Source organism: Balaenoptera borealis (assembly GCF_965194805.1).
Source record: "Balaenoptera borealis genome assembly, chromosome: 10".
Classification (NCBI taxonomy): Eukaryota; Metazoa; Chordata; class Mammalia; order Artiodactyla; family Balaenopteridae; genus Balaenoptera; species Balaenoptera borealis.
The window spans coordinates 114,963,577-114,984,503 of record NC_138874.1 but is presented as its reverse complement, the minus strand read 5'-3'; the positions used below and the strand labels follow the sequence as shown (position 1 = coordinate 114,984,503).

The 20,927-nt window shown below is 50.8% G+C and overlaps 1 protein-coding gene across 2 annotated transcripts in view; it reads right to left on the bottom strand.

Annotated features, from left to right (window-relative positions):
• The window catches only part of MGMT (O-6-methylguanine-DNA methyltransferase), a 283,621-nt gene that overhangs the window by 207,996 nt on the left and 54,698 nt on the right, over window positions 1-20,927 (bottom strand). For both annotated transcript variants that reach the window (XM_082407398.1, XM_082407399.1), the window contains exon 2: window positions 16,288-16,424. In XM_082407398.1, the coding sequence (XP_082263524.1) occupies window positions 16,288-16,412 (125 nt within the window). In that variant the 5' untranslated portion in view covers window positions 16,413-16,424. The remainder of the gene's footprint in view (window positions 1-16,287; window positions 16,425-20,927) is intronic.

Genomic DNA, 20,927 nt, shown 5'->3' with positions numbered 1-20,927 from the left:
ACCCCCAGGGGGCCGCGCGACGCCATCGGCGACGCCAGCAGACGGCTGTGCCCGGGCCGGGCCCCTGGGGGTGGGGCCTGTGGGGCGCGCCGCACCCCGCCTTCCCCGCAGCAGAGGCCTGCCCGGGGCACGCGCCCCGCACGGCCACGGCAGCAGCTCACTCGGGCCACAGAAGTCACACAGCCGGGGGCGTCTCTCGCAGCGGGAGTCCAGTCCCCCCGGGGAATCTGGGGAGAGCGGAGCCCCCGCCGGGACGCTCGCCAAGCTGGTCTCCTCTTCCCACTGCCCTCTCGTCACTAAATAAGCCGAACCATTACGAGGGTCGTTACATCAGCTATCTTGTTTGACCTAACAGTGGGATAAAAGTTGGTCTTTGGTTCTCCTTATCCTGGCTGGCTTCATGACATAAAACTAGTAATTATTCCCACGGGCAGCACGGGAAACTTCCACTTCAACAGAGCGCCAAGCCCGGGTGGGAAGCGCATGCAGCCACCCACGCCTCTGTGACACAGGCCACAATCCCTCCTTGGACGGACCGGAAGTCACTTTCAGAAGGCCAGGGGCAAGCTCTCCTGAGGGGAGCACAGGCCGGCCTTCCAGGCGGCAGCAAAGATCAGGCCACATGCTAACGCTCACAGCTGTCTCTGAAGCGTGTTAAACGCATCCGCTAAAGATCTTCTGGTGCCTGTTTGATGTTTTGGTTTTGATCACTGCACCCAACAGTAGTCCATTCGCTAAAGACAAGGAGAGGGGAAAGAGTTAAATGTTTCAGGGGAAAGCACCTCCGTGTGCAACGAAGGCCCTTGAAACGATGTGAAAATCACAAATTCAAGAGCAGCCAGATCCACCTAGAACTGCCAGACCAGGGGCTCCCAGAGGGAGCGGCGGCAGCACACAGGGGCCCTCCTGCCCCACCGGCCGCGGCTCTCCCTGCAGGCCGCTGCCCGTCCCTCCTCATCCCGCCGCCCCAGGCCCTGTCTGTGGTCTTCCCGACCTTCCCTGCTAACCTTCCCCCACTTCCTCTGTGGAAAAGTCCGACGGCATCAAAGACAAGTTGACCAGGTGCAGAAAGCTCCGGGATTAATCCAGCATCCTTTCAGTCTTACGATGGTGCCCTTCTTCAGCGTCTCTCTGCCTTACAATTTCTGTGCCCTGGGGTCCTGCTTTCATTAGCAATTCCTCCCCAGAATTATATACAACCTTGCATTTCTTCAAAGTTCTTCCCCACCTATCAGCAAAATCTGGCCACACCGGCTCTGCAGCCCCCGTGCTCCCAATGGGGCTCCGACTGCAGTACCTGCCCCACAGCCTGGAGGAAGAAGGTGCCTGGAGGCCCACCTGCCATCCAAGCCAAGGCAGCTTACTGCATCGGCAGGGGGACTGGATCTCCAGACAGGCGTCTCTCGGCTTGGGGGAGCCCAGCAACTCTGGGTATCAGAGGTGTGTTGGCAGAGAGACAGAGGCAGAATGGGGGGACCAGGCCTGGGCTCAGAGCCGGCGGAGGTGCCAGTGTTTCGTGAGTACAGAGCCGCAGTCTGGCAAGAACACAGTTCCGGAGCCGGATGCGGTGATGGCTGTAAAGCAACGTACACGTGCTGAATGCCATGGAGCGGTACACCTAAAATGGTTAACGTGGTACATTTCATCTCGTGTATGTTTTACTACAGAAGAAGGACGTACTTGGGTCAAAACAGTACTGACTACGTAGGCACAAAGGGGAATTTCTTCCCCTTCCCTACCTACAACCTTGTGACTCCACTGCCCCGAGAGGGTAACCATCCACTGAAACGATCAGCGGGTCCAGCCCTGCTTAAAATCGGGACAAAACGATGACAATTTCTCTCTAATTTACACCTCTGCTCCTCCGTATCAGGTAAATAAACTGAAGAGTAGATTTTTTAAAGATTGTACCTATTTTAGTTCTGTGAATTCAAATGATCCCCGTAACACCCTAGGCAGAAATAACAGCGGGCGCCCTTTAAAACAGACCTCTCCTACGGGCTGCAATTCTTAAGGCAGCACCAAAACCATACTTTGACAAAAAAGTTTATCATCTCTAGATTGCTTAACCAGCAAAACTGTTCAAGTTTGCAAACACAGATAACTTTCCACGCAAGCAAACTAATTTCCTTAGACACAATTTGTCAAAAAAGGAAAAGGAAAAAAAAAAACTATTAACATGTCATATGCTAAAGTAACTTTAAGGGTTTTGTAATAATAGATGCAGATGGGGACCGACCTTAAGAAAATTTTATGGCTTACGGTTTAAATTCAGGAACTCCATAAATCTTGAATATGCTTTTGGCCCTCAGATACTAAGGCTAAAAACGCAATTATAAAGTTGTTTGTCAGTTTCTTCTCCAGAAGACAATTTACAGCTGATGGGATTATGTCTATGGCATATGGAACTTTAGGCAATAAAAATCTGGACCGCTCTCGAAAACTCAGATGCAAAAAACAAGATATCACATGATTAATTATCCCTTTAATAAGGGATCCCCGGAGCTGGCATGATGAAGTGAAGGGAAGAAGAGCTGCAGAAGTGAAGAAGTTAATGAAATGGATAAACAAGTCATGGGCAGAAGTCCTGTCCTTGCACTAACAATGCATCTACGGTACAGGAGGAGGGGGCACAGGCAGGACACGCTGAGCTCAGAAAGAACACTCCCTTCTTTCCTTCAACGTACTTGCCAACGTAATAAATGAATTCTAACAAAGAAATCAACTAGCCGCGGTTTCCTACTTTTCGACATGAAACATCACAGCGAAGGGCGCGATGAGGCGGGCAGCGAGCGGGCCGCGCCCCTGGGCCGCCTGTGCTCCCGCGTCTGCTCCTCTGCTCGGCAGGGAAGGGGGGGCCGCGTCCGCCACAGACAGCTCTGCACCTCCTCCCCGGCCCGGGTCCCCCCGCGCCCCGTCTCCCCCTCCCAGAGGACTCACTGCTCCAGCAGCAAGGGCCCCAACACCACCCCCGTCCTTCCCCACCGGGTGTGCTTCCCGCTCTCGGACAACCCCCCGAACCCCAGCAGCACCCGCGGGCAGGCTGACTCTCAGAGGCTAACGAACTGGGCCAAGCAAGTGCAGCCGCGCAGCCAGCAAGCACACAGGGAACAAGAGACGGCCTGCGGCCAGGGGAGAGCCTGCCCCCCGAAGCCCTCTAGGACAGCAGAGGGAGCCTCGGCCGTGGTTCCCTCGCCAGGCAGCGGGGTGGCCCCGGCAGCACACTCAGTCGCTGGACTTCGGTTCCTCTATCTGGAAAGTAACAGGGCCGGCCTGGGTGCTGCCCAAGGTCCCTTACAGTCCTGACGGTCCAGGGACCCAGGAAATCCCTAGAGTAATCTGCCGGGAAGCATTCAGAACCCATTAACAACTGTTAACCGGAATCCCTGACATTTGCCTGCACAATTCTTGGTTACTATTTGAAGTAAACACCAGCATTTCTTCAATCCCTTGAGAAGAAGTTCACGCGTGTCTGCAAACTGATGGAAGCCAACGTACAGACAGAAGGACCCGCAGAGCTTGGTGGAGAAGGATGGGGTCTGAGCGCAGGCTGGGACAGAGAAACAGATGTGCCCCGCCCAGCTCCAGCTTTCCCCGGGACAGGGACAGGCACAGCAGGCGGTCCTGGAGAACACTGCCACAGGCCTTCTGCAGGCCTCAGGTCTAACTGCTCCGCCCACCAACACCACACACAGCACCATGCGGTCCAAACTCGGCCCCCGCCTTTTCTTAACTGAAGTACAGTTGATGTACAATATTATATAAGTTACAAGTGTACAGTATAGCGATTCGTAATTTTTAAAGGTTATACTCCATTTATAGTTTTCATAAAGTACTGGCTTTACTCCTCACGTTGTACAATACATCCTTGTAGGTTACTTTATACGTAATAGTTTGTACCTCTTCATCTCCTAGCCTTATAGTACCCTTCCCGATCCCTCTCCCTGCTGGTAACCACTGGTTTGTTCTCTACATCTGTGCCTCTGCTTCTTTTCTGTTATAGTCAGTAGTTTGTTGTCTTTTTTAGACTCCACATATAAGTGATATCATACAGTATTTATCTTTCTCTGTCAGACGTATTTCACTGAGCATAATGCCCGCCAAGTCCACCCACGGTACTACAAATGGCAAAATTTCATTCTTTTTCATGGCTGAGTAGTATTGCGGGTGTGTGTGTGCGTGTGTGTGCGTGTGTGTGCGTGCGCATACTTCCATATCTCGCCAACTGTAAATAATGCTGCTACGAACACTGGGGTGCGTGTATCTTTTCAAATTAGTGTTTCTGTTTTTTTCAGGTGTATACCCAGGAGTGGAAGTGCTGGGTCATATGGCAGCTCTAGTTTTAGTTTTCTGAGAAACCTCCACACTGTCTTCCACAGTGGCTCCGGCAGTTTGCGTTCCCACCGACAGCGGAGGAGGGTCCCCCCTGCTCTGCACCCTTGCCAACATTTGTTGTCTGTGTTCTTTTCGAGGACAGCCATTCTGACGGGCATGAGGTGCTAGCTCGTCGTGGTTTTGATTTGCATTTCCCTGGTGATTAGCGATGTCCAGCATCTCTTCATGGGCCTGTTGGCCATCTGCGTGTCCTCTTTGGAAAAATGTCTATTCAGTTCTTCTGTCCATTTTTTTAAGGAAACCATCGACAAAACAGAGAGACAACCTACCGAATGGGAGAAAATATTTGCAAATTATACGACTGACCAGAGATTAATATCCAGCATACATAAACAGCTCACACGACTCAACATCAAGAAACAACCAACAAGCCAGTTAAAAAACAGACGTGGCCTCCTGACAGCCGCTGCACTTGTGTCTGACGCATCGGCCGGGTCCCGTCTCCACCCCCAGCCACTCGCTGAGAACCGAGGAGGGGCTGACGCCTCCCTCCTCTGCCCAGCCCCCCGGCCAGTCCCCGGCCCTCCATTCGACACCACAGACGCCCAGGAGATGCCTGCGAGGCCAGACTGTGCGCAGGACCAGCAGAAAGCAGGGGGCTTTCGGCACCACTCGCGGTGACAAAGGTGTTAGTCTCAAAATATTATTTAACAGAAGTTTTGTTTACCTAGAAAAGGTCAGAAACTTTGGAGGAAATAAGTGGCCCAGCTCTTTTTAATGAAAGCAGTGCTCAGTTATACAATAACTCTTCCTAACAAACAGCCTTAAACGGGATAAAATAAAGATCAGAAAGCTAAGTATTTTTCCAGATGAATTTTAGGAAGGAAAACCACTATTTTGGGGAGGCTACTTCTGGGGTATCTTTAATAACCAAGAACAACAATTTCATTTCCCTTAGGTTTAGAAGTATGTATTTTTAGCGGAAGCAACGTTAAAGAGGCAGGACAGAAATGTCTAGAATGTATATATTTATACAAGCGTGTGTGCACACATACATAACACTCACATATAAACACTGTACACAAGGACATCTATTTGAGAAAGGAACCGAAAAAAGAATCGTCACACCCCAAGGCTTACATTTTCCTACTGCAATGGGTTAAGTCTTAAAAATGTTTCTCCTCATAACTGCATCCTTCTAGAACTGTTTATATTCCATTTTTAGCTTGCCTAAATACCCTGGCAGAAAACTGTGGTTGGAAATGTGCAGAATCTGCACGTGGACGCTCCTCGCCTAGTACCCTGCCCCCACGTGAGCTGCAGAGGGACGGCTCCCAGCAACACGGCTTCTTCAGAACGAGAAGAAATGTCACCCCCCACCCCCCGCCCCAAGCTGGGTGCTCAGCCCAGGAATCCTCCAGCCCCACCTGACCAGCACGGGCTCTGTGTGAAGCCATCTACAGAAGCAGCAGAATGTCTGCTTCAGCAGCTGAAGGTTTCAACGGCTGCTCGTTCAGAAGCGATGGACGCCCCCCACTGTCAGGTGGGGAAGCTAAAGCGTCAGAGCGCTCTCTACGTGCTTCACCTGTGCTGCTCAGTGAGCACGGCGAGGCCTACCTCTGGAAGAAGGCACGGGAGGCGCAGCCTTCAGAGTCCTAACGTGATCCCATCAGAGACCATCACGGCACGAAAACTATAATCCCCCCAGCGTACAGTACGCGTGAGCATTCTGCCGGGAGACGCCAGAAATCAAAGTAAATGCTGGTCCAGGAGGACCCGTGTTCTTCCACAGAACCACTCAGAATCTGCAGGTGTATCAATACTTAATATATTGAGTGTGTAAGCCCTCTTGTTGAAAAAAGATTGGTGCACATATGCGGTGTGTGTAGATCAGATGGGGAGGGTGTCACAGAAATGCTTATAAACAGATATACTGGGGCTCTTACGGAAACACTAAACGAAACTAGAGAAGACCTGGTAACAGAAGTGGGTAAAAGCCTGAAAGCAATCCACACGGACGAGGTAAAACCAAGACACAGAAACTGGGCAGAGAGAAAGCCGAGCACTTCTCTAAACTCCCTGGAGCTGCAGCTGTGAGTCTGGCTCAATCCAGAGGGACACTGAAGAAAACTACAGAATTCACAAACGAGATGAACTGCGGAAATCACTCTCTGGCTCCCGTCCCACCCCAGCCCCGGCAAGAAGCTCCGCGGGCTCACAGGGGACGAGAGAGCCTGGGTGTGAACTCGACTGCCCTCTGGGTCCGGGTCCCTGCTGGACCGCCCTGCATGGCACATCCATGCTCTGCACGATCCGTCTCGACTCTGGATGGAGCCATCCCCACTGCGGACATACGTGGAACCACCGCCACTGCCCGGGACTCCAGAGGCAAAGCTGAAATTAACTGGGTGGGAAATGCAGGTTCAACCAAGACCAAGGCACCCAGGAATGCCCACTTCAGAGCTTGAAGGAAACTTGAAGTCAGTATTGGACCCCAGAGGGAGCAGACGCCCACAGCAATTTCAACACGACACCCAGCTGGCCCTGTCCTCGGCCTCCCCGACTCCATCCTCCCCCTGCTCTCTTCCGCGTCCTGGCTTGTCTTCAGTTTTCTTTGGTGCTGCTTCTTGACCAGCTCCCTTGTTCAACTGTTCCTCCAGATCCTTCTCTTCTGCTCGTGGCGCGCCTGCACCCTACGCCGAGAGCTGCCACCATCACCTGCTCAGTCACCCGAGCCAGGGCCCACGGCCTCCCAGCACGCCTCCTCCTGCCAGGGTCCCCACGTCCCCCTCCGATACGGGGCTCCACCGGTTCTGCGGCCAGACCACGTCCCGGCCCGGTTCTACTGCCACAGCCCCGGGCTTGGGCCTGAGCCCCCTCCTCCCCCGACCGCTTTAACCGCCTCCACGCCTGCTCACACATGCCCCCCCCCGTGGAGGCCCGTGACGCCACACTTGACTGACCACCCAGGCCCGTCCTGTGCTGGGTGTGAGGTCCGTGTAGGTGGAGCTGTCACATGCATTACTGTGCCGTCCCCAATGCACATCCCCAAGGCACAGGGCCTGTCACACAGCAGGCACTCACAGGTTTTGAGTGAACAAACAAGTGACTCTAGCTTAATCCTAAATTTATTCAATGTTTTTATCACAAAAAGACCCACTTCTGTCACTTGATACAGCAACTGGAAATAAAAATTCTGGATGAATCTGACACAAGACAATGGTTCAGTTCAATTCAAAAATTAAACTCATTTAACCTTTAACTCAATTTAAATTCTAAACTGATCAGCATTCAAGAACTATCCTGTACATTAATACCAAGGAGCTGATCTAATTACTGATACAATTTAAAGAAAATAAATTTAACAAACCAAATACATTTGGAGAGTTTACAGCTTAAATGACATTAACATTTTAAAAACAAAAGTTGAAAAGTATTCACGAGTCACAGATGGTTTAAATACCAGAAAATATTAGAGATACATGAACAATAAAAATTCTGGAAATCAAAATCCAGAGGCAAAATATGAGAAACGTATGTCGATGGTCTCAGATGCCACACAGCTTTATTTTCACAGAAGGAGAGGGGGATGGCCATGAGGTGCAACCTGGCTCGAGGAAGGAGTCCGAAGAAGTGGCTCTGAGTCCCAGCCACCACGCTCCTCATGTGGCACCAGCTCTGTCCCCTGGGAAAGGGGCACAGCATCACCCGCCTAGCTGTAAACACCAGCATGTACGCGTGACCACCCTGTAAGTCTGCGGTGCGCACGTCGTGTGTGAGGTAGGCAAACACACACGAGGACACATCACTGTATCCTTTCCGTTCCTACAACAGTAAGTGTTGAGCTGGAATTTTCAAATTAGTCGTGAACTGGTGAGCCTTCTACTTTAAAGACATTCTCACCCAGGCACCCAGCACGGAAGTCACCCCAGTTCTCATTACTCAACCCAACCAGGGACCGTCTCAGGGCTCTCCTCAACTACTCAGAAGGTCGAGAAGAGGTACCAGGGGAGGGAAGGTCAGCTCCTGCAGGGGCCGTCAGTGGTGAAGAGCAAAGTGAGGAAAGGCGACAGCCCCCTCTCCCCTCCAGTCTTTCTCCCGAGACCCTGGGACCAGCCTCCTTCGCCCACCCCCAAGTCCTCTGCTGATAAAGCGGCGTCAGTGCAGGGCTGGGGAGCTGCCCAAGGGCTGAACGCTGTGGCCGGCACTCAGCTGCTCACACAAGGCCTGGCCCTTCCAAGGGGGGAGCCCCACTTACCTCTTATCTGTCTGATTCCCGGCAACCCAGCCTCTTCTGGAAAAAGACTCACAGAGAAAATGGAAATGACCTCCAAGATGTTACAACACTGTCTAAGTTCCACTCTGTTTCTCTCGGAGTTTATTTAACCTCAGTCCTCTCAAAAGTTGAACAAGCCTTTAATCTAACTTTCCCGACCGCAGCTAATTAGATGAATGGGGAATAGGGCGAGGACCGCAAGAGGCTGGCAACAGGAGGCCAGCAAGCGGGCGGGTGACACCAGGGGAGGTACAAGACCACAGAGCTGGACGAGCAGGTGGGCGGCGGGGGGGGGGGGGGGGGGGGGGGCCTGCCCACGTCTAGGCCTGGCTGCCGCACGGCAGTGGCACCTCCAAAGGGCCGCGGAGGGGGGACTACTGACTTGGCCAATTCCCCCAGAAATGGCCCCTGCAAGAGCACTGGTCCTGGGCGGGCCTCCACCCGAGAGCACACGGTCCAGGCAGGCCCTGCGGGCCTCAGGGTGAGGCTGACATGCACTGGGCCCTTCCCTTAGGGGGAAAGCTGCTGCTTGGAGAAGATCTGGATAGAGCCCAGAGCTTTTCATCAGCACACCATTTCCCGCAAGGCGAGGGTAAACTCGGATGCTGGTTACATCCCAGTAGCTGGGGGAGCCCTGGGCCGAGTGAGGGCGCTGCGGGGACCCGTCCTCCAGGGCCCACACACCATACGGCCCACGTCTCCTCCTCGTGGGAAAAGGGAAAGGCTTTCTGTGGCAGCGTCAAGGTGGCAGGAGAGCCGTTTCTCCGGGAAAGCTGCGGTGCCATCCTTTCAAAAGCAGGCGTGAACAGAGGGGAAGAGTCCAACACCTCCGAACGGAAGGTGACCGTTCTGAGCACAGGGTTTCAGGATATTTCACATGCCTCGGAGGAAAACACCCAGCTCCCTCCGCTTGGGATGAGCCAGTTTACCTCCTTCACTCTCAGTGCTCTTACGCTCCAGAGGCTGGAGGACTTGCGACCGTGGCCCGCCCCGTCCTGGGAACAGGGGAACTCCCCCCGAGACGCCCCAGCTGGAGAGCAGCACCCTGGCTTCCCCCCCGATCTCTCCAGCCAGCAGCCTGAGCGACGACGCCACCGTCTCTCTCGTCACGGACACTGAGAGCGAAGTACGCGCACGGTCTGTGTTACTGACCGCGTAAGTCAGGAGAGGAACTCGCCACGAGCTACTGACGACGCACCGCCTGAGCCGGCAACCGGGAGGGAGGGAGGCCCCGCAACACCGCCAGGCCCCGGGCCCACCAGGGCACCCGGGCACGTGCTCTGAAACACAGACGACTTCTGTGAAGCCACACAGCTTGGCACGTTTTCCTCACAGAAACATGCTTGTTTGACTCAAGAGACCTCCTTAAGGAACATTCTGTAACATAAAACAACTACATTTTTAAGCACATACAACACAAATCATTATTTCGAGCCACCGAAGAAAAGCAACGAGACAGCTAAACTAGCTGCAGGTAAAATTCCTGCGGCGCATGTTCTGGGCGTCCCTTTCCTGGGAGCGCCTCTGCATGTGTTCATCCGTAAGAACCCTTTCTTCTCTTCCTTGAAAGACCAATTATAATAAAGCAAGTGCTGTGTCTATATTCAAATTTCCCAATCTGTCGGGAAGAATTAACTTAGGAGTTTCCCAGGAAGGGTTTCATGACCTGCGGACTCTCAGGAACTATCTTGACCTGGGAAGGGGCAGACCGACGGGCACCGAGGTCCCCGAGGGAACAGCACGTGGCAGGCCCAGGCCGCGCGGGGTCAATGGCCCCAAAGAGGCCCCTGACAGCCTCACGTTCTCCTGATGGTCCACTTACTTGCTTTAAATATTTAAAGATGAACAGGAAAGCAGCAAATGCATGCGGAAACCATCAGTCACTATCCGTTCAAACCAACAGACCCGAATGGACGTCAGGAGTCCAACTTTCCTTCAGGAAGGCCTCAAAGGCACCTTCCCTCCTTCATTGGAGTGACGACTTTGGCACGTTCCAGGGGCGAAAATCGGCAGTGCACCCGACGAGGCAGGCGACCCCCTCCCAGGTAGAGCGCAGAGGCCCCGCCGTGACACTCTCTCAAGGTCCCCGAGGGTCCTGGCCCACGCCCATCACCCCCCTCGGCTGGCCAGCCAGCCAGGTCTGCAGAGGAGGGTAAGGCCTAACCCGCATGCTCCTCCCAGCCCTCAACACCAGAGCTGGCAGCTGAAAGATGCCAGGAGGCAGAAATGGCGACACTCTACACGAACCACCACGATACCATACACTCCTGTCAAGTAGAACACAGCCTGCGCCATTTTTCAAAATACAGCAAGTTTTACAATGGCTTACTTTGGTTGGACTATAACGTTTTCACTTGTATTTTGCATTTTTCTAAAAAGCTTTACAAGGAAAAAGTTTAAAAATGAAAAACAAAGGTAAATCTTTGACAGACGTGAAGCACATGCAATTAATTCTCTCTAGCTTCCCAGATCCGAACGTCCTACTGCTGTTTTCATAATGGTAATAAGTATAACCCAGGGTTGTACAGTCCATTTTCAAGTAATCAAATACTACAATCAACTTTATGGAAAACTAAACAAGCCGGAAAATAACATTAGAAAAACCAATATATTCTCCTGCCCTTCTCCTTAGATTTTAGACATTGTGGGGCACGATGATGAGGTCAAAGCTTCACAGCCACATGGAGATGGAGTGGGGAGAGATCAGTCAAGCTCTTGCAAAAGAGTCGTGAATGGAAACCTGATACTGGCAGGAAGTTATGAAATTGAGACTATTATACCACTTTCCAAACTGATATTCTTCACTCATATTTTTAGGAAAGGTGAGTAATGTAACTTACACAAAAAAAGAAATCAAGGATCACTGTATGAAGCCATACGCACAGGAATCCTACTTTGTATAGAAGTGTGCAAGGAATTTCACTACAGACAGATGTCAGTGGCCAACTTCTAATTTATCTACTGAAGAAACCAGCACGGCTTCGGAGGAAATGAAGATGCCAGGACTCACAAGAAGGAGGCTGAGAACAGGGGCCTAGAGTCTTTAGGATGCTCTGCTCAAAACCCCCTCGCGGCCACCGTCCACCACATCAGCAGAGCTAGAGGACACAGCCCTGGAGGGCGCAAATGGCTCCACCTGCAAAAAGCCAAATCAAGGGAGAGCCCCCTCAAGGTGGGTGAGGGCAGCGCCTACTTCTATCACACAAGGGAGTTCTAATCAGAAGCCTTCCTACCAGATCCAGGTGGCGTCAAACTGGAGGAAAAAAATTCCCCCACATGACTCTTTCAGAAAGTAGAGGAGGGAACACTTCCAAACTCACTTCATGTAATCAGAAAAACCCAAATGCCCAAACCTCACAAAGACATCACCAAAGAAAGAATTATAGACGAACACCCTTCATGAACTTAAACACATAAATGCTAAACGAAATAGCAAATTTAAACCCGTAATATGTAAGGGAAAAAAAAGGCTATACCATGAATTAAATGATGTAGTATAGTGGCATTTCAAGATTGGTTTAAAATCCTAAAATTAGCTTACTTCACATTTAAAGAATAAAAGAGAAAAACAGGATCATGTTGATAGATGCAGAAAAACCATTTAACAAAATTCAACAGATTGGGGAAGCATTCTCAGTGTGAGAAAGGACGCCTATTAAAGCCAACAAAGCCAGCAGTCACCCTGATATACTTGAAACTTCCCCCTACGACTGGAACACGGGAAGGAGGTCCACTGTCATGACTTTTATTCAACGTCATATTGGAGGTTCTAGCCAGTGCAACAAAAGAAAAAAAAATAAAAGGCAAAAAGATCATAAAGAAAGAAGCAAAGTGTGTTTACTCACAGACATCATGATTTTCTACAAAGAAAATCCTAAGGAAACTGCAAAAGAATTCCTGGAACTAAGAAGTGAATTTAGTAAGATGGCAGAATAAAATCAACTGTTATGTACCAGCAGCAGTAGTTTAAAAGTTAAAAAAAAAAAAAAATTAAGCTGATTCAGAATACCATCAAAAACAAAGTATTTAGAAATCAGTTTTACAAAAGACACACCAAGATCTTTAAAGTGGTAACTACAAAACACTACTGAGAAAAATTAAATAGAAACTAAACAAATGCTGAGCTAAACCACAGTCATGAACTGGAAAATTCAATTTAAGATGCCAACCCTCCCAAAACTGACACACAGATTCAATGAACTCCAATCAAAATCCCCATAGGCATTTTTGGAGAAACTGACACCTTGATTCTAAAAGTAATATGGAAAATTGAGACCTAGAAACCAAGACAATCTTCCAAAAAAAAACACAAACAAACAAACAAACAAAAATGGGTGGCGGGGGGTGGAGAGCTGGAAGACTCACATTAATTCAAGACTCATCACAAAGCTACATCATCAAGTCAGTGTAGCACTGGCACAGAACAGATGAAAAGATCAGCTGAACACAACGGTGTCCAGACATATATAACCCACACACGTATGGCCATGTGACTGATTTTTTGACAAAAGCACTGAGGCGATGCCATGGAGAAAGGAATTGTTTCCCCCACCCCAACAAATAATACTGAAACAACTAAATATCTGTGGAAAAATTGAGTACCTCACAACAAGGTAATTCAAGATGATGGAACACATCCCCCCCAACAAATAATACTGAAACAACTACATATCTGTGGAAAAAACTGAGTGCCTCACAACAAGGTAATTCAAGATGATGGAACACAGATCTAAACATAAAAAGCTAAAATCATAATGTTTTTCAAAGGATTTATAAGAGAATCTATTTGTGAAATTAGAGTAGGCAAATATTTCTTAAACACACAAAATATGCTGAACAGAAAGGAAAAAAACAGTTGGTCTTCCTCAAAATTAAAAACTTCTATTCATTAAAAGACATTATTAGGAAAATAAACACACAAGTCCCCACCTGTGAGAAAACGATCAATACATATATCTGATCACCAAATTATAACCCGAACTACCAACTGACCACAAAAACCAAGAAAACACCAACTAAAAATGGGCAAGAGACTTGCCTCACAATGAAAGCTTACTGAAAACGGTGTTCAAAACAAGTCATCAGGAAAGGGCAGGTCGCCACCACAATGAGAGAGGTAACACTTCATACCCACCAGAGCGGCTGTAACTTTAAAAACTACCACCACCAAGTGCGGTGAGAAGGCAGAATAACAGAAACTCCCATACGTTCCTGGTGGAAATGTAAAATGGTAAACTTTGGGGAACGTGTTGGCAATTTCTTACGAGGTTAAACATCCATTTGCCATGCAATCCAGCCATGTAATTCCACACCTAGGAATTTGCTCAAGAGAAATGAAAACGTATGTCCATAAAGAGGCTTGAACAAGAATATTCATAGCAGTTTTGTTCACAGTAGCGCAAACCTGGACAACTCAAATGTCCATCAATAGGAGAATGAATAAACAAACTGTGGTATATTCCTACAACAAACTACTACTCAGTAATAAAGAATGAACTACTTACTGATACACAGAGCAACACGGGTGAACCCTGAAAACACTGCTGAACTGAATACAAAGGAAGTATGTGTTGTAGGGCTCCATCTATAAAAAGCTCAAGAACAAGCAAAACTAACCCAACGTGACAGAGATCAGAACGGTGGATGCCAACGGGGAGGGGGTGACTGAAAGGGAGGAGCACGAGGGAACTTTCTAGAGTGTTTTATATCTTGGTTTGGGCTGGTGGTCGTGTGGTCGTACACATCTGTGAAAACTCACTGAACTTTAGGGTTAAAATCTACGAATTTCATTATGCGATTTTCACCTCAGTTTTTTTAAATGAAAGAAACTGTCAGCTCTTGAGTATTCACACAGATAATTTTTATGCCGTTCTCTACTTCTGCAATATCCCTCCCCAAATTAACCGTATACAACAGACTGCTGGTTGCCCCCCGCCCGCCCCCCGCCAAATCTACTCCACACAGAACCGCCGACTTCGGCCCGCACACGCCAAGCTCCGTGCTTCCCACGTGGCGTGCCCAGCAAGGTAAGAGAAGACACGGATGCTGCTTCTGGAAACAGCGGGCATCCCCTCCTTTCTCCCTCCTCTCTCTGCTGCTTGCGAAGGGGTGTGGCAGCTCGCACCCCAGAGTCTGGCCTGCAGATGCCGAGAGGAAAGCTGAGGGCGCCGGACTCCAGTGACCATCCTGCCAGCAGACCCGGCGTCACTGCTCCTCCGCCGGTGCTTCTCCTCCAGAGAAACCGGCTGCATCTGATTAAGCTGTTACTTGGAGGAGCTTGTTTTCCGCAGATGAACCTAATCCGAACTTGATTCAGAAAGTACAGAGAGTAGAAGCAAAGCTAAGCCTCATCTTCACTCTGTTCTCAGTTCCTAATGGACATTTAAAGCATTTTAAGAGGGGTTTTTCCTCCTACTTTTTCTTCTCCAAATTCACTTGTTCTTTTTTTTTTAAAAAAACAAAAAAAAAAAAGAATTCAACACATAATTTCTGTGATTTACTGTGCAACTGAACATACTAAAAGACAAAATGACATTTTCCCTACAAATTATTTGGTGCCTGTGATTTTCTGAACACTACAGCCAGATGGTTCTCATAGAAATCAAGAAGACTGTATTCATATAATTCAAAGGTTTGCTTATTTTTTGGTCTTAAAAAAGACTATTGATTGTAACGTGCAGCTCTACAGGAAAAATCTCGACCGAGGAGGCGAAAACTGATATTTATTACCGCCCTTGTGCTCATTATAGCCGTCTCTGACAGCGGTCCATTAAAATCAATTTTTATGTTTCTTATGTATTTTCTTTTTCTAACATCCTTGGCGCTGTGTTTATTAGCCAGTTAAGACAAATGCTGAGCAAAGGAGTGGGCGGTTTTTCCCCTCTTCTGTCAGAAATAACAAGAACTGCGATTTTAAAATACAACTGCTCCTCACAATCAATGAATGGAGGAAACTGAATCTTACGTTTCAGAACAAAACATTAAGGAGTGCTTTGAATTTTTTATGGTTTTATAATTAGAGAAAATAAATAGTGCAGATCGTTCAAGAGAGAAACGTGTTCCGTGAGAAATGGCAATACCCTAACTTCATGCTAACAAAGGGATTTCACACCCTTTCTCCTCCACTGCGCACACACCAACAGCCAGACACCATCTCCAAGAGGCCCAGTGGAGCTCCTGATTAAGCAATTCCAGGACTTTGGAATAAAAGTCCATTAATAAAAAAGTCCATTAACAAAAGTCCCATAAAAGTTCATCACCTGGCAGACTGATGAACAGTGAATGCTGGTCCTGGATTTAAAAATCAAGATTAAGGAAGCAGCTCCCTGTCACCAAACTTCCAAAGAGAGTCCCACATCCCACCTGCTTAAGAATCAAAGCGTTCAATACTCACAGTGCGTCAACACCTCTATAAATGTCTACATTAACACGTCCTGGGGCTCCTAATTACAGGTTATGTCCCTGTGGTTAATGGAGGTGGAGGGTTCCTGGGCAACAAGCACAGATGCTGAAAACGAACAATCACGGCCCTACCATTTTTAGAGAGATGCTAACTTTTGTGATTGGTAGCGTGTGGCTACGTGTTACCCTGTGATCAATGGAGAACGAGCAATAATCGTATTCTCTGTTGCTTTGAACAAACCATGCAGTGGGTGTCACGCAGGACTCGCACTCACTCAGTGTCTGGGATCTTCTGGCCGTGCAGCTTTATCCCGTGCAGACCCTGCTCACAGCCAGAGATCTCGATCTTCCCCAAAGGGCTGTCCATCATTTTGTATTTCATTTCACAGGTCTTGTCCATTCTCCCACGTACCTAAAGAGAAACAATTTTTAAAGTTAAGCATACGTGAAAGAGTTTGGTCACTTCTAAAGCACAACAGAAGCCCCAGTTACTTAAGACACAAAACATCTTCCAAAGTTTTTTCCCCATTTTTGGAATTGAACCATATAATGTGTCATTTTTATAACATAGTCACTTTGAAGACAGAAGATTACCATAATTACCCAGAGCAGCCAACCAGCAGTTCACTCTTCTTTCATCTCCTTAAATTACGATCTCCTGGTGGCTCAGTGGTTGAGAATCTGCCTGCCACTGCAGGGGACACAGGTTCGAGCCCGGATCGGGGAAGATCCCACAGGCTGCGGAGCAACTAAGCCCGTGCGCCACAACTACTGAGCCTGCGCTCTAGAGCCCACATGCCACAACTACTGAGCCCGTGTGCCACAACTACTGAAGCCCACGCGCCTAGAGTCCGTGCTCCGCAGCAAGAGAAGCCACCGCAATGAGAAGCCCGCTTGCCGCAACTAGAGAAAGCCTGCGCGCAGCAACGAAGACCCAATGCAGTCAAAAATAAATAATTAAAAAAAATTTTTTTTTTAATTACCATCTCCTTATTCTTATTCATCTTCAACCAACGCATAGTCAAAGATGAAATAAGAGCTCCTTTTAAAAAGTACCTAAAACTATTTAAAATAAAACAATTACCAACATTTTCGGTAAAAAATGAAGACAAACCATGTGATATTTTGAATAAAGTACGTTTAAAACTAAAACATTATGAAATGAATTACAGAAACGGAGGGAGATCAGACTCAGCAGCGGCCGCGGCGGGCCCGTGCTGGCGGGAGGCGCGGGAGGCGCCCGCGCGGCGGAATCCCGCTCTTACGGAAGCGCACGGCCCTTGCTGGCGTTCAAGCCAGCGTGCAAAAGCTATCCTATCACGTACCCTCCACGCGAACAATTCTGAGAGGCTAATTTTGGTCAACCCAGCGAAAGTTTAGAAGAAAGAACAGATGTACTAAGAGCAGCGAGAAGCCAGTACCAAGGTTGAAGCAGACTGGCATTTTGTAAAAATCCCTCTGCCTCGAGGGGAGGCCGGAAGAGAGGGCCGTGGGGAAGCCCACCTGGGCCGCCTCGTCGCCCCCCTCGGGCCACCTCACGCGCCAGCGCTTCCCAGGGTTCCGCCCTCAGCCACAGCAGCCCCGGAACCGGAACCGGAACCGGAGCCCCGCACGGCCTCCCTGCGAGCGCCGGACTGGAAGTCGGGCTGCCGCGTGGCTCTCCTGACCTCTGCGTCCTGGAAGCGCTTCATGTGAACTTGTCCAAAACCATAAGCGCGCGTGGGCTCGCCCCCTGGGCAGCGCGTCGGTGAGCGGGCCACCACCCAGCCCCGCCCGAGCCCCACCGGACGGTGCTCCGCGGACCCCGCTGCCCCCGCACCGCGGCGCCTGTCCGCACACGCCCGCACCGCACTACCATTTTCAGCTCTTCTCATTCATTCGCGCCCGTCCTCCCGGACTCCCTCACCAACCCTCACCTCCCGGAGGAAGGGCGCCCTCGGGCCCCCTCTACACCCGGGCTCTTCCCGCTCCAGCCACCCGCGCCGCGAACACCGCATCACTACTGACGACACGACGGCGCGACAGCAGCTCAGCGAACTGCAGCCCGCCGGCCAAACCTGGCCCAGCGCCTGCTTTGGCAAGGGAAGTACTCCTGGGATGCAGCCGTGCTCATTGTTTGCAGGCTGGCGGCTGCCTTCACGCTCCAGCGGCGAGGCCTGTCCTGCAGCCCCAAGTCCGTGGGCGCCCCTCACGTGCAGCGAGGGTTCCAGGATCCAGGCCTGGACCCCGGGGACTGTCCTCTCCCTGACTGTCCCGTCTGCCCCACTTGGCCTGGTGTCTGCTTTACTGTGAAACCTCAACATACCCCCATCGCCCTCGCCCCGCAGGTTCTCCTCCCTTCTCTGTGCCTTCCACCTGCTCCTAACAGCACACGCTGACTCCCTCCTCTACCTCCCAACAGCCCCAGGACAGAGGCACACACACGTCTATGCCCTGAAGGGTCACGCACCATTCCCAAAACCCCATGGTGTGCAAGCATCACTCCCAAGATTCCATCCTAAACCCCTGGGCTCCAGAGCTGCCCTGTTCAACATCCCCCTTTCTGTGCACAGTGACAGAGGTCTGAATCGAATAGCTCTCCAGTTCCCGGTGAATGGACACAGGATTTTGCTGGGAAACCTTCTCAGATGTTTGCCCGGCATCAGAGATGCTCTCTGACACCTCATGTTCCTTCCATGGCTCCCACTGCCTGAGGGATAAAAACTGAAAGAGTCTTCCCACTCCCTCCACTCGGTCATGTGGAAACAGGGATCAGACCAGGCAGAGGGAGATCATGGCCTCCGACCCATGACCCGTCACCTTGAGAAAGCCACCTAAACTCTCTGAGACACAAGTGCTTTTACCTGTAGGATAAACGATACCTAAATCATAGGGCTGGCACAAGGGTTAGCGGGAATGTGTGTAAAGACCTGACATCCTCGAAGGATTTAGGATTACCATTATCCCTGCCACAACTGACATTCTAACCCAATATCCTTGGCCTTTGACCTTGTCACCCAGAGTGCACTGCTCTCCTCCCTAAATTCTTATCCAACAACTTCAAAATCCTAAACGTTCTTCAAAAGCCAACTGCCACCCCTTCTCCCAACCCCCTGGGTGCGTCCCCTCGTTTCCTGAAGCCAGAATCAACTCCTGACCCGCACCCACTCACATCCGTGGACATTTTCCATCACCCTGAGCTGCTGGCAGGTGACCATGCTACCACGAGTCAGGGCCCCACGGACGGCAGGTGCATTATACACGTAAAGGGTTTATCATACGTGTGTTGAACCAGATCATCAGCATGTCCACCATCCGGGCCAAGGGGCCAGCACAGCATTTCTCTGAGCACAAAGTGTGTTCGGAGAAAGGGTTCTGCTGGCACGATGAGAAGCCTGGACGCACTATCCCCTCCTGGGTGACACCCTGCACGTTAGTGGGTTAAGAGCTCTGAGCAGTCTTGCAATAGAAATCAGCTTCGTTTCTTTACCGAGCACTAGCAAACGTGTTCACCGACCCGTGCCTCCTACCTAAGTCCCTGTTCAGAAGCTGAATGAGCAGGCCTCCGTCAAGCTGAAGGCTGTTTCTCAGCAGATCCAGGCTCAGGGCGCTGGCTCAGGCCTCAGATCCGGAGCCTGACAAGTCACGAGCCCATGGCAGGCAGGACTCCTGCTGGCAAGCCTCCAAAACTGATGCTGGCTAATTTAAGCACAAAAGCAATTTACTGAAAGACTGTTCCATAACTCCCAGAACTTCTGGGAAGGCTGGAGAAGCAGGCTCAGAAAACGGTAGGAACCAAGACTGGCCACAGTCCAACCACAGCCAACACCAAGCCTCAGGATACACCTGTGGGAACAACGAGGGGCTGCAGGCACGCAGCAGGCGCCGGGGCCACTGGTGCCCCGGGAAACAGGATGTTGCAGCCACTGTCAATTCCCTGCCGCCCGGGCTCCCTGTCACTTGTCCTTGGACTCAGGCCCAAGCAGGTGCCTAGAGCTCGCGTGGGCGCCAGGCCAGGGTGTACCTGTGCCGAGTGGCCGGGAAAAGGGACGGCCTCCAGGAGGGCTGTGTCCACGCCAGCCCCACTCAAGCACACGGCCCGGCATCGCTGCAGAAATCAGACCGCACACAGCCGACCAGGAGAAGGGCGAATGTTAGATGTCCACTCCTCTTCCCAGGCCTCAATTTTCTCATCAATGAACTAAGAATAGTAACGTGACCCCACCAGTCTCACTGGGCTGTTCTGAGGGGCCCAGCTGGAGAAGACAGGAAAAACGGTGAACGGGGCGGCGGGGCGGGGCCCTCCTGCAGCTTCGAAAGGACCTCTGTCCTCCTCAGCACACACCCAGCTCCCACCCTTACTCTGAGGAAAGGTGGGGAGACACATCCGGGTGTGCAGGGCAGGTCAGGGGTAGGGCAATGAAGGTGACCGGGGGCGCAGGGGCATGAGGATGTCCGCCACACGGGAGGACGAGCAGGTCTCCAGAGAGCTCAGGCCCCTCGCTTCTCCAGGAGAAGGGCCTGCACGTTACCAAGCCGTCCCAGGAGCCGGGCTCTGAGCACAGCCTGGATTGGCCGAACTTTGGAGGCCACTGGCCCGGAATGCAGGAGAAGGGCAGCCAGCCAACCCCGGCAGAGCTGGAAGGGCTGCCTCTGGACCAAATAACGGCCACACACTCCAAATAACGGAAGGGCTGCCTCTGGACCAAGTAACGGCCACACACTCCAGCTCCTGCATCTCTGCACGGGACCAAGAGGACGCTGAAGCTCGGCCTGAAGCCGCCGTGCTGCCCCCGGTGCCCAGCACCAGCATGCACCGCCCGGCAGCACGGCACTGGCCCTGGACCCCCTGGGCTAATAAACTCATGCCCCGAGTGCAGGCTGCCTCCTCGTATTAAGCAGCAGCTCCGCTGGCCTCCACAGAACATGGTGAGTC